At 46.3% G+C, this 12,350-nt stretch overlaps 1 protein-coding gene across 1 annotated transcript in view; it reads left to right on the top strand.

Annotated features, from left to right (window-relative positions):
- Positions 1–1,476: 1,476 nt before the first annotated feature.
- Positions 1,477–12,350, top strand: part of slc24a3 (solute carrier family 24 member 3) — a 67,439-nt gene continuing 56,565 nt past the window's right edge. The window contains exon 1 of the mRNA XM_036546621.1: positions 1,477–2,128. Coding sequence (XP_036402514.1) covers positions 1,936–2,128 — 193 coding nt within the window. The 5' untranslated portion in view covers positions 1,477–1,935. The remainder of the gene's footprint in view (positions 2,129–12,350) is intronic.

Genomic DNA, 12,350 nt, shown 5'->3' on the forward strand with positions numbered 1-12,350 from the left:
CGCTGTACTTTACCGCCCCAGATGCGCCTGTGCGCTCCTCCAAACGCAAAGAGGCACCGTCCCCACCGGAACAGCGAGGGAGGAGGAGGTCCTGGCCTCCTTCTGAACGACGAGCACCGGGGATAGCAGTCATTACATAAGAACACAAATTTATGCCGATTGGGCGAAACAGTTGTTTTTCTTTTTACTTTCCCAATAGAGAACGTTTGAATGAAACACAACTGGGACAGCAGAGGTGCTTACATTAAGCTTTAATTCAAACACTTCTTTTCTGCCTGCTTTATCTCATGAGCTGAGCACACAGCGTCTCGTTCCATCGCCCGTTACTACAGTCTCTCGTTATCTTGTGAGAGGCAGGGTCACGACCTTTGACCTCAATCAGCTGCAGCATGGGGAAGTGTCAGGCCTCCCTCCTCTCTGAGAGTGTTATTAAGGGGTGATGCAGAGGATCGGAGCAGCTTTGTCCTCCTGTACAGAGCATTAACAGGCCGCTTATGTGATGCTGTGCCCGGGCATGCTGGCCACAGGGTGATGGAGATGCTTCTTGCACAAATCACGACTGCTGCTGTTATCTGTGTCCCCTAAACTGAAGCTCACTCTTGTCAGTGGAGGGACTTTCCAGGTCACTGTTTGGGGGTTTCAACGGCAGCGGTGTGGTTTGTGTGATATTTTACAGCATGCATTTTTGGAACTATAAACATAAAGATGTACAAGCTCTGAGCAGTTCTGTGTGATGAGAAAAAAAAAGGCCATTGTGTGTTGCAGTTTGCCTGAGACCAAAGCCACACAGGAAGCAGCACCCAGACAAGAGATTTAGGCCAGCACAAAAGCTCCCTACCACTGTCACCTCACCAATAAAGATAATGACGGACTGCACATTGTCAAGCTGCGGTAAGCTGCAGATGGTTTTAGCACGAGCAATAGATAGATTTAAATAATGCGCTCTCCCTCCCTCCCTCTGTAATATCCAAATGGATCTGTCTGCGGAGTCACTGGAGGTGACGGACAAGGGAGAAGGAGAGGCGCGGGAATGTGCGTGCCAACTTCCAGCCAATTCTCATTTCAGTCCCCCGCCCCCGCCAACTCCTGGGCTCGCAGGAATTCACTCTTTTTTTAACTAAAAATTATTTAATTATTTGGTGATTGGGACGGATACCTGCGGGGTGGTGACTGTACAAACGCTGGATTTCACTCGAGTGTCATGCATTTGTTACGCTTTGCATATTTCCATCGCGCAGCCCATTATACTGCGCGAGAAGTAACTTACCTCAGAATCTCATTTCAATCAAATGCGTAATATGATCACGAACCTTTGCGAGGCACTGCTGTGCCCTCGGACCGCTGTACGATGTCTGTCAAAATCACTACCTGATTTGGCCAGATGGGGGCACTAATATGCGCGTACTTCCGTGATTCAAAATTTCTCCCATTGCCTTGAATGGTCTGTCTTGGTCTCCTCCTATCTCCTCTCTTGCTTACGAGAAGCTAGCTATTTTACCAACAACCAGCTGCACTGTTTCAATCCGTATACGCGCAGCGCTCCCTCCCTCTCCCTCTTTCTCTCTCTCTCTTTCTCAACCACGCACACATACACACACACACACGCACACACACACATACAATCCCCCCCTCCCTTCTCCAACATCCTCAACCTCGCAGCAAATCGAGTCCTGCAAGAGCTGGCATGAAACTGACGCATCCATGGAGCGCTCCTTCCGCCCTCAACATTTCCATTGTAGAAGACTAGGATTTCAAATAATATAGGGGGAAACCAACAGCAACACAAAACAACGAAGTGAATACGTATTTAACGTGACGGTAGTCCATCAATTCCGTCTCGAAACTTTTCCCACCCTCGTAAGCCACCCCCTCCAGTGCGATTCCTTTCTGCCTGCCAGTGTTTTCTCAAAGATTGTTACCGTAAGTCCTCTCTCTATGGATGGGGTAGTCGCTGGCAGGATGTCGCTCGCTGCCCGAGTCCGGAGTCGGCCGCTGCAAGTGATGCTAAACCAAAGGAAGGTCAAAGCCAGGAGGAAAAAGCGAAAGGAGTTGTTTTGGGGGCAGGTGGGCTTCGTGGGGATCTTGCTGGCGGTGGTGTCGGGGATCTCCTGTCTGGTCGAAAATTCAGGTGAGTTTTCCGTTCGCTCGACAGCCTCTAAAGAACGCGCGTTCCAGAAGCCAGGCGCGACAGGGGACCGGATGAAAGTTCACCGTCTGATTGTGTAACCGGCGCTGTGAAAACTACCCCTCTTGCGCACACGGAGATACAGGCTCTTTATTTTGGTTGCATATAGTTATGCTTGTTTTACTGAAAAACTCGTGAATTGAAAATAAGTGTCTGATTTCGTCAAAACTGCGCTCAAAGCAATTAGCTATCCACTGTACGATGTCATACTTTCGTGCGGTAGTTCATGTAGTTCGTAGACTAGCTTCCTGGAACTCTTGCAACAAAAATCACAACAATAACTTCATTTGTGAGCATTAACTTACATAATTGTGATACTTGTCTGGTTAAATCTTAATGAATTACAAGGGAAGCGCAATATCCAGGCGCTCATTTGGAGGGCGCAACAACTGTACATCTGTGTTTGATGATCAACTATTGGTTCTCGCACCGATGTCTGTTTTAGCACAGGGGGTCCGTGGAAATAGGCTTCTTTTGATGCAAAGAGGACAGAATTCAGAACAAGTACATCTTGGACAAAACCATGCGATGACGCAAACCGCTCGTATTTACCTCATTCTCCACAGATTATTTAGGCTTCCTGTCAGAATCAGGTTCTATCAGGTGAGATCATTGTGCGTATGCTGAGACAGGTATCTTTGAGAGTTTTTACGAGTATCATGTGAAACTGGATTGCACTGGATAATTAGTGCAAATTTAAAAGCCTGTACAATTTTATTTCGAGCCTGAAATTTAATATAATTCTGTCAAAAAGTAATCAATAAAAACATTAACTCTGCGGATGCGCCAACTGCCTGACGTTTATTGGCTTGACGCGAAGAAGCCGCCATACGACGACTATCTTAAAGTTCTGTCCTTGTCCAAATTGAGTAAGATCAACTACCTGTTTCAATACAAAATAGTAGTATATTTTCTTGGGGAAACTTCACAATAAGTAATGGCTTGTTCAAGCCATTTCCTATTGTTTGTCCGCAGCCACTATTTATAGGTACAGCATCTATGCTGTTGCCTTCTCGACTCTAGGGGATGTAGTATTCGTACTCCTGGGTTATTTTACACATTGTTACTTTCCACGTTGGCGTTATCCCTTGTATTTAGTCCCTTATTCACAAATTAGGGGAATCTCCTGCATTAAATCAGACCAAACAACCAGTTTTTTCATTGGCTCTGTTTTACATATGGAAACCTGCATCCAATGTTACATCCAGTTACTCATGCAGTGAAGTCACATTGCTGTGTTCAGTAACTCCTAAGTAGCACAGGTCTGCACTGTACAGTATAGTTTTCCCGTTCTTTTTTTTTCCAAGCGGCATTAATCTGGTGTCTTTTGATTGCTAGTGTGATGTAATGTTTTTGGTGTGGTCTGAGCGTTTGCCCTTTGTAAATGAACAGTGTTACTGATGTTTGCCTCAGCGAGGTGATCCACTGAGTCCTGCGTGGCAGTACAGTACAGCTTTTCCACGCCTGTCCTCTCGGCCACAGCCTGACATCATCCCGTTCCTATAGAAGCAGTCTCTGTGTTTGCTCCCCATCTGTTCTCCCCCAGCATTTTTTTCTCTTTGTATAGATCATAAAACCACAATTACCACAAAGATGCTCTGGGATTATCAGGAAATTTTTGTAACCGGTGCCACTCAGTTGTGTAATCTCTGGACACCACTCTCATTTTCTGAACCATTATACTTAAGTAGTGTGCATTATTTCCTGTTGTAGACCGAGACCATTTGTCATATCATAGTGAATGATGCCTCGGGTTCACATGGGCAAAGTATGTATTTTAATGTGCTACCTATGCACTAATGCGCTCTGTTGAAATCAGATAATCTCATTGCATAATACGTGATATATAGCCTTCTTACAGGGGTCACGTTTGGAACGCTTAGGAGAGGTAGTGAGGGTATTCACTCTTCAGGTCTCAGAGTAGCACATTGTGAAACGGGAGAGCACAACAGGCAGACAAGGTACACAGAAATTGGCAGGAAATGACTTTGTCTCTTACTGATTCCCATTCACTGAGTTTCTGTATAATTCATCCATGTTTTGGTCAATGTCTGAATGACAGTTTGGTTCTAAGCCTGAAGATGCGCACTGTCTCCCATTGTGATGTCACAACGTGGAAGCTCATCTGAGGAAACTTCCACCAGCCGTCTGTACTCACTCCCTCTCTTCCACTTCCTGGCTGCTGTGACCAGCGAAGTGGGCTCAGAGAGGATTTGAAAGAGGAGGAGAGCTGGTGCGTTCACGTTCGGATCTGTTTGTCTCAGTGATGTCAGCTTTGTGAGCCAAGGCGGTAGAAATCAGATGTTCAAAGGGGGTTGCCGTCGTCATTGTGCCAATGTATTGTTTCCATGGCAGCACTTGTTATGTTAGACAAAATTGACCTCTCGTCAATTAAAGCAGGCTTTTTGTTGTGTTGTTTTTGCTGGGGAGGTGGGGGGGGGGGGGGGGGGGGTCTTTTCGGGGACAGCTGGCAAGAAACACTGCCAAATGGCCCGGGATGGCGGAGCTTGCGGGGCTGAAAAAGTTAGCAGGAATGTGACGTGTGTAGATAAGAGTGAGGAGAGCGAGAGCGAGGGCGGGAGTGAGGGCGCACTGTTCTGCTGTAGTGAGGATACCGGCGAGCCGCCTGCTCCCCCGAGAGCAGGGAGTCTTTTCAACAGGCTCATTTATCATCCTCCCTGCTCTGTGTTAAGCCTGTCTTCATAAGGACCCAGTCTGAGGAAGCCCCGTCTGCAGTACATTTACACGGTGACGAGATGCTCAAGCATTGAGTGTTAGTGTAACTGAGCCATAACCGGAGCAGCTGGGGGATCCAAACTCTCCCCACCCACCACCCACAAAATTAGGGGGTCCAACTGGTGTGATTGCAATGGGAGGTATGAGTGCAAACATTCTCACCACCAGACTTGGATGACGAGCTGCAAGTGCTGCTGGAGCTGCAGCCTGGTGCTGTCAGAGACGGTCTTTCTGTTTGCATTGGAAGAAATGTTACCAGGAGGCAGGGTCAAGTCAGAGCATCTGAATTTCTCTTAAGTTTCAAAAGTCTCCCTATTATAATAATTTTGGAGCACAAGTTTAAAAATAGGCTCATTTTAAATTACAGATGAGTTTTACAGAGACATAAAAGAAAAACAGCATAGTCTTTGCTCCAATGAACAAGTGCACAAACTGAAGAATCTTTCAGTGAATTAAGTGCTTTGTACCCTTGTACACTGAAATCATCACAAGTCTCCACGCAACTATGATTTTCAATTCTGTCTTGGAGTATAGTGATAAGAAAAGGGCATGTCTTAGTTTTGATGTTGTAGATAATGCGCCATATTTATTTTTCTTTCATTTCATTTTATTCATAAAATAATAATAATCTATTAACATTCTGCTCTCAGCTAGACCCTGGTGTCCCCTTCCTGTTTGTTTCCAAGGCAACGCTGATGGGGGTGGGGGTGGCGTGGGGGGGTGTATGAGGGAGCTGTAGTACAGAGTTCTGGGATTCCTGCAGTGGGCATGATTATGTGTCCAGTGCTCAATGAGGCAGAGAGAGGGTCTGACCTGCTAATGATTTAACTAAGAGGCCAGCCCAGCGGCCCCCTCTCCCACCCCTGCTGAAGCTCTGCTCTCCACAGCTCTCTCTCACTGCTCACTGCCAGCCCGGCTGCACTGAACGGGAACGGCGGACACAGACTGTTACTAATGCAACCACAGACACGCAGAAAGAGTACTGCAGATGTGTGAACAGAAACACAGACAGACAGACAGACAGACAGACAGACAGACAGGCAGGCAGGCAGGCAGGCAGGCAGACAGACAGATAGATAGACAGATAGATAGATGAATGGCATAGTCTGGCACAGTGGCATAACGGTAAGGAGTAGGGCTTGTAACCAAAAGGTAGCTGGGTCAATTCCCTGCTGGGCCACTGCTGTTGTACCCTGTTGTACAGGGTGGAGCTCAGGAGTTACGCTTGTGGGGGGATGATTTTAAGGAAATTCACTGCAGTAAATCTCAGTGGGCAGCTGCCAGGCAGAGAAAGGCAGGAGCAGACCTTTCCCCTGTGAGGAGCCAGGGACCAGGAGCCAGGGGCGGGGCTTTGGAAGCTTATCTTTAACCACATCACACGGGGGCTCGGCTAGGCATGGAACACAGGGCCCAGGGCCTGGGAGTGGCAGGGTGGGGCAGGGGGTGGAGCATCACTCAGAGAGGGGGCAAAGGTCACAGCTCTGTCCCACATCTCTGCACTGTGAGGGGAAGAAAGATGAACAGAGAATGGCCTCAGAGGCCAAATCAGAATACATCGCGCTAATATGTATAATAATGTTCACAGAATTGTGACTTTGAGCTGAAACCGGAGTTGTGAGCTTTGCATCACGGCATGTTAAATATCCGCAGCGCTGGCTACAGCATCGCTGCGCGCTTTTCAGCAGATACGCCGCTGACGATAAGCGGACACATGTAACGAGGGGTCAGCTGGCCAATACGTACAGAGGGTGCGCGCATATTAAACTGCTCTGTAATTAAAATGAGTCCTTTTTTCTGCATTCTTCTTAGATTAGAGTTTGCCTAATTAGCAGAGATCCTTTTTGTAGAAAGCACTTATTCTGCCGCGCGCGGTCAGAGGGTGCACTGCGCAGGTTCATCTCCCTAAAGTGATGGATGGGGTGACGGAGGCTCCTTCCAGCTCCATGGCTTCCCATGTGCCGCTACCGTATTGGCCCGTGCGGGAGGACCAGGTCGTTAATTCCAGAGGGTACCCGGGGGAGATAAGGAACTGGGATGTCCTACATACCTCCTCCTCCAAATATAGCGCACCTTAAACCTCCTCATTAAAGATTTGATTTATTGCGCCGTACGGTCCTCTCGGTGTGTTGAATAGAGCGCGCCGGATCACGCTGCGAGCGGCGGCCGTTTCTGCGGCCGTACGCGCTCCCATTTGTGTGCGAGCGTTTGTCCCGAAAAGCCTGCGGTGCGCGGGGTTGTGTTTCGAAAGTAAATCAAACGCTGACAGAAACTCGGGCTGTCTCAAACACTGAAAACTCTGAGAACTTTTCTTTTTTCCTGGCAGTGCCGGACACAGCCAATAAATCCACGTACTGCAGGCAGATGGTTTGAATTCTTTTTGACATGCACAGACGTAAAACATCGGGCTGTAATTCTGCAAAGATGTAACATATTGAACAAAAGATAAACAAATGAATACATAAAATGTCTCATTTTTCTCTGGAGCCAGTCTAGAACAGCCCCCTTAAAGCTCAGGTGTTGTAACAAACGCAGAACAGAAGTAAAACTGTTTCTGATTTTTTTCATGAAAGTTATCGGTGTATTACCCTGCAGCCCAGAGATAACAGCCCTACGCAACCCACCGCGTGTGTCGTTCTGAAAAAGACCTCCCCTGTGTGGATGATTTAAGATCGAATAGCCCATAGATTCTTTACGCACTTGGTGGGGTACGGCAGCTTGGTGACGTTCCGGCACATCTCCCATAATGCCACAGCAATGAGGCTTCTACGCGCAGCTAAATGCAGAGACCCAGCCGTGAAAATACCCAGAGCCCTCCAGCATGAAACTGGCTTTACGCCTCTGTCCACATTTGCGACGCAGACATAATTCCAAAGCGCCGCGCTCAGAATAGGAGCGGAAAAAATAACTGATTGCTCTGCTAATTTCCTTGTTGAGATTAATCGCCGTGCTGGTGCATGAGCGCGGTCTCCATGCGTAGCCTACGCATTTTCCTGATATTTTATTTATAATTCACCTGTCGTTTAACGCCATAAATTCGCCTCAGTTCTCGCCTTTCCAATTAATCATAATTTCATCCGATTCATTTCATTTATTTATTTTTTATTGTTGTTCGTTGTTAATGTTGTTAACGTTTTTGAAATGAACTTCACTAAAACACCTGCATAGTCGTTGTTTCTATATTTTGCCATATGTAATATATTATATGTTCAAAACCTGATTTGTATCATAAATGTAATGTGTGGTTAACTGTATCCCAGCGCTGGTAAATATTTTGCGCATTTGTTCCAACCGTACACTGTATTCATTTTAGCAGTGTAAAAAGACAAATATGCTCAAAGTATTAAAGTCCACAATGGAAGAATAATGAATTTTAAACCTCTAATCTGCTGAGTCCACTGCATTTATATAATCCGACATTTGAAATGCTGTCTGATTGCATAAAGCCACAGTCAAAACTAATTTTATGTTAGATAAGTGCTTTGTGTCAAAGCTGCACTTTAAAGAGGGAATTGCGCTGAACACAGCAACAATTTCCCGAGCTTTGGCGTGTCAGCGGCAGTTGCGCACGTGGTCTTGCTGTCATTTTGCGCCTCACGCTTTAATTGCGTAATTGAGGTCTTAACGTGCGGGAGTGGAGTCACGGCTCTTCTTGCCCTGTCAGCTGCTGATTGACAGCTATGCGATGCGTTGCTTTGACCCAGGTTCTGTACCTCTCTTGCGTTTATCATATAGTCCCCCTTAAATTAGCACGCGCCCTTTACAGCTTTCTGGAATGTGTTGGCACTGAGGAACCCCCCTCTTGGGAGGAAATTTCTTCAGCAGGGCAAATCATAGAGCAGGGTCTTTATGTGTAGCTGTCCATGCCCAGACTGACCCCTCTTGTGAATGGTAATTTGGATGTGTGCTGTTTTACATGTGACCAGCAGTATATCAAATGAATTCTGTGACCTTTAATTCGTTCACATGGATAACGGTCAGGCTGTGAAAATGTTGCAATCTTTATCTAAGGCAGAACCACAATTAAATGATAACACCTGAAATTCGTATTGGTGACGAATATGTCATGGATTACATTTCACTAACAAGTACAGTATCAGATAACGTCGTCTCTCTGGCAGCGCATTGACTGACTGCATTAACAGCATCTCATGCGTTACCCTGTGGTCTTCTTTTAGACAGGCTGTCATCCGAGTCCTGGGCTGGCATTACATTACATTATTGTCATTTAGCACACGCTCTAATCTAGAGCAACCTACACAGGTTACAATTGTATCCATTTATACAGCTGGAAATTTACTGAGACAATTGCAGGTTAAGTACCTTGCCCAAGGGTACAGCAGCAGCGCCCCAGCTAGGAATCAAACCAGCACCCTTTTGGTTACCAGTCCTGCTCCTTACCACTACACCCCCCTGCTGCCCAGGGTGTATGGATGCCCAGACAGCTCCCTATTCAGTGGTACCCTACCCTTCTGCTTGTTGTAATAGAGAATGAACATCAGCTGTATGTGTTGGTCTATATGAAGCAGGCTTGTGCCAGATGTGGTTCTGGATAGGAGCAGGTCGCCTCTTTTCCTCTAACATGGTGGCAGAAAGAATGAGAATGTGTTTCAGACATGGCTGGCACTGTAATTGAAACAGCTCTCTTAAATTTCCTGCCTGTCGTCCTCCTTAACGTTGGCTGCCGTTAATGACTCCTTGCTTTACTTCAGGAGGAGGTGATGTCATCCCAGCTCCATGTTTGTGATGCTCAGGTAGAGGGAAGCTTGGCCGCTGGTAGTAGCTGTCAGCGATCAAATAAACAAATTCAGGCGTGCAGATGGCTGGTGGTCACGCAGCAACCCAAACATCCTCCTCGTCTGCATTCTTGCCGGAGTTGTGAGAGTAATGTAATCTTACATCATGCTGATTGCTCTCGTACTCCTAATCTGATTATTGCCCTTGCCAAAAAAAGGTATGAACAGCCTTTTTTTTTTGTTGTTGTTCTTGCCCACATTCGGTTCCATAAATGGCATGACCCTCCTGCCAGGATCACTCTGGAGAGGCTCCTTCTGCAGCACGTAGGGTTGGCCAATGCACAGTGAGAGTTGTGTTTATCCAAAGCAAAATGTAATGCAGAGTACATCTCGTGCATCTCGCCTCGGTGCTGTGCGAGCGCTTTCTGAGCGTGACTCTGAGCCACAGAGAGAGGGGAGAGTGCTTGCAGAGAGGAGAGAGGTCTCTGCAGAGCCAGGCCCTGGGATTCTCAGAGCAGAGTCAACCTCCTCAGAGCCACACTGCTGCTCCGCTGCAAACTCTCAAACAGGCGGGAGATTCTCTGAAACAGGGAGGAGATTCTCTGAAGCCAGTGGAACATTCTCTGAAGCAGGCGGGAGATTCTCTGAAGCTGGAGGGACATTATCTGAAGCAGGCAGGACATGTTTTGAAGCAGGCTTAAGATCCTCTTAAGTAGGATGGAGATTCTCTGGGGCAAGCAAGAGATTATCTGAAGCAGGTGAGAGATCCTCTGAAGCTGGAGGGAATTCTCTGAAGCAGGCAGGACATTCTCTGAAGCAAGCTGCAAGCTAATGAAAGCACAGCTGGAATAGTGATGAGCTGCACTCATAATCTGCGAATGAGTCTATTAAAAGGCTGTCACGCTTATAAATACCCACTTACTGTCGCACCATGATTGCACTTATACATATGCCTTTGTATGTATTTATTAATTCATTTACCTCTCTACAGAACATATGTATTAAGCTCATGAGAAAAGGAATTGTGTATTAAATAATTCATAGTTTGGAAAATGTCTTAATGCTTCTCTAAGAGTTGCTAGTCCAACTTCATACATTGCATGGCAAGAAAATTCAATTCACTGGCTGGCGACTTCCAAAATACATCATGTTGTGAAACAATTGTGGAAAATGACACCCGTACCAGGGAAGGGTAGATATTTTTCCGCCATGTTCTTCGTTCTTCGGGGACAGGTTAAATTTGCTCCTCTCCTATGGGTCTGACCCAGCAGGGATGCTCCACCTGTGTTGTTAATGAAGATAAACTATCCAGTGAAGCTTTGCAGTGAAGACAGAGGCAGGCTCTAAATATGCTGCAGCAGTGACACTATGGGGGCGGCCTTCATGACGAGCTGTAGGAGCAGTAGTTTCCTCACTGCACCTCGACTCTGTCTGAAACAGCTGGGGGTGCGTGCGATGTGTGTGTGAGCAGTGTGTGCGTGTGTGTGATGTGTGTGTGTGTGTGTGATGTGTGTGATGTGTGTGTGATGTGTGTGTGTGTGTGTGTGTGTGTGTGTGTGAGCAGTGTGTGTGTGTCTGTGTGTGTGTGTGTGTGTGTTTGTGTGTGATGTGCGTGTGTGCGTGTGTGTGTGTGTGTGTGTGAGCAGTGTGTGTGTGTCTGTGTGTGATGTGCGTGTGTGTGTGATGTGCGTGTGTGTGTGTGTGCGTGTGTGTGTGTGTGTGTGTGTGTGAGCAGTGTGTGTGTGTCTGTGTGTGATGTGCGTGTGCGTGTGTGTGTGTGTGAGCAGTGTGTGTGATGTGTGTGTGTGTGTGTGTGTGTGTGTGTGCGCGCGCGTGGACATTGTGTGTTGTTCACATGACATTTCTCCAGGTAGCTCTTTTCTCTCAGTTTCTAAAGGCATACAGCATGGGCACATCAGGTTCCTCAAAATAGCCCAGTGAATCACTCTGTGATGGACCAGCATCCAGCCCAGAAAGGGTATCATCTGCTTCCTTTGCCTGGCAACATCTGCCAGTTTATTTTAGAAATCACGTTCTTGATCCGTCCTGCAGTGATGAGTTCTCTGTATCCGTATGGATGCGTATGCAGGTAATAGTTTATGTGACCCTACCTCTGCCTGTTCATTTGTAATGGAAAAAAACTGTGTATTAGACATCCTGGTGTATGGGAAATTAAAAAAATATAGAATAGAATGGAGAAAATCATTTACAATAATGATTACCCTTTTAATTAATCAACTTAATTCTTCAGATAGTTTGTGTGGGATGAAATTGCTGGAAGCCATACTGTTAGGGAGAGGTTCTTGTTTAAATACAGATTAACAGTTTGTTCATTTATTAAAACATGCAGACATTTCATTCACTCCTGGCAAGATGACAGATATGCCTGAAATATGAAAATTCACAATGGAAGAATAATGGGTTTAACTCATCTAATCTGCTCACTCCAGCAGTTATGAGAGTGGGAGGAATATTTGATTGAAAAATTACACGGCCGCCTTTTTTTTGGCGAGTTATTCATTCTGTGTTTTGATTGAGAAGGATGCACCTACTCAACAATGCAGGCCCTCACTCCTAAAGCCCACAACGTCTCCCTGATAACATCTTAATTATCAGCAGTGCTGCAAGTTCCAGAACCGTACAGGTGAATTTATGCAGACTGATAAGCAGGACTGAAAATGAATTAATGGTCTTAC

The sequence above is a fragment of the Megalops cyprinoides genome, chromosome 15, assembly GCF_013368585.1.
Source record: "Megalops cyprinoides isolate fMegCyp1 chromosome 15, fMegCyp1.pri, whole genome shotgun sequence".
Lineage (NCBI taxonomy): Eukaryota > Metazoa > Chordata > Actinopteri > Elopiformes > Megalopidae > Megalops > Megalops cyprinoides.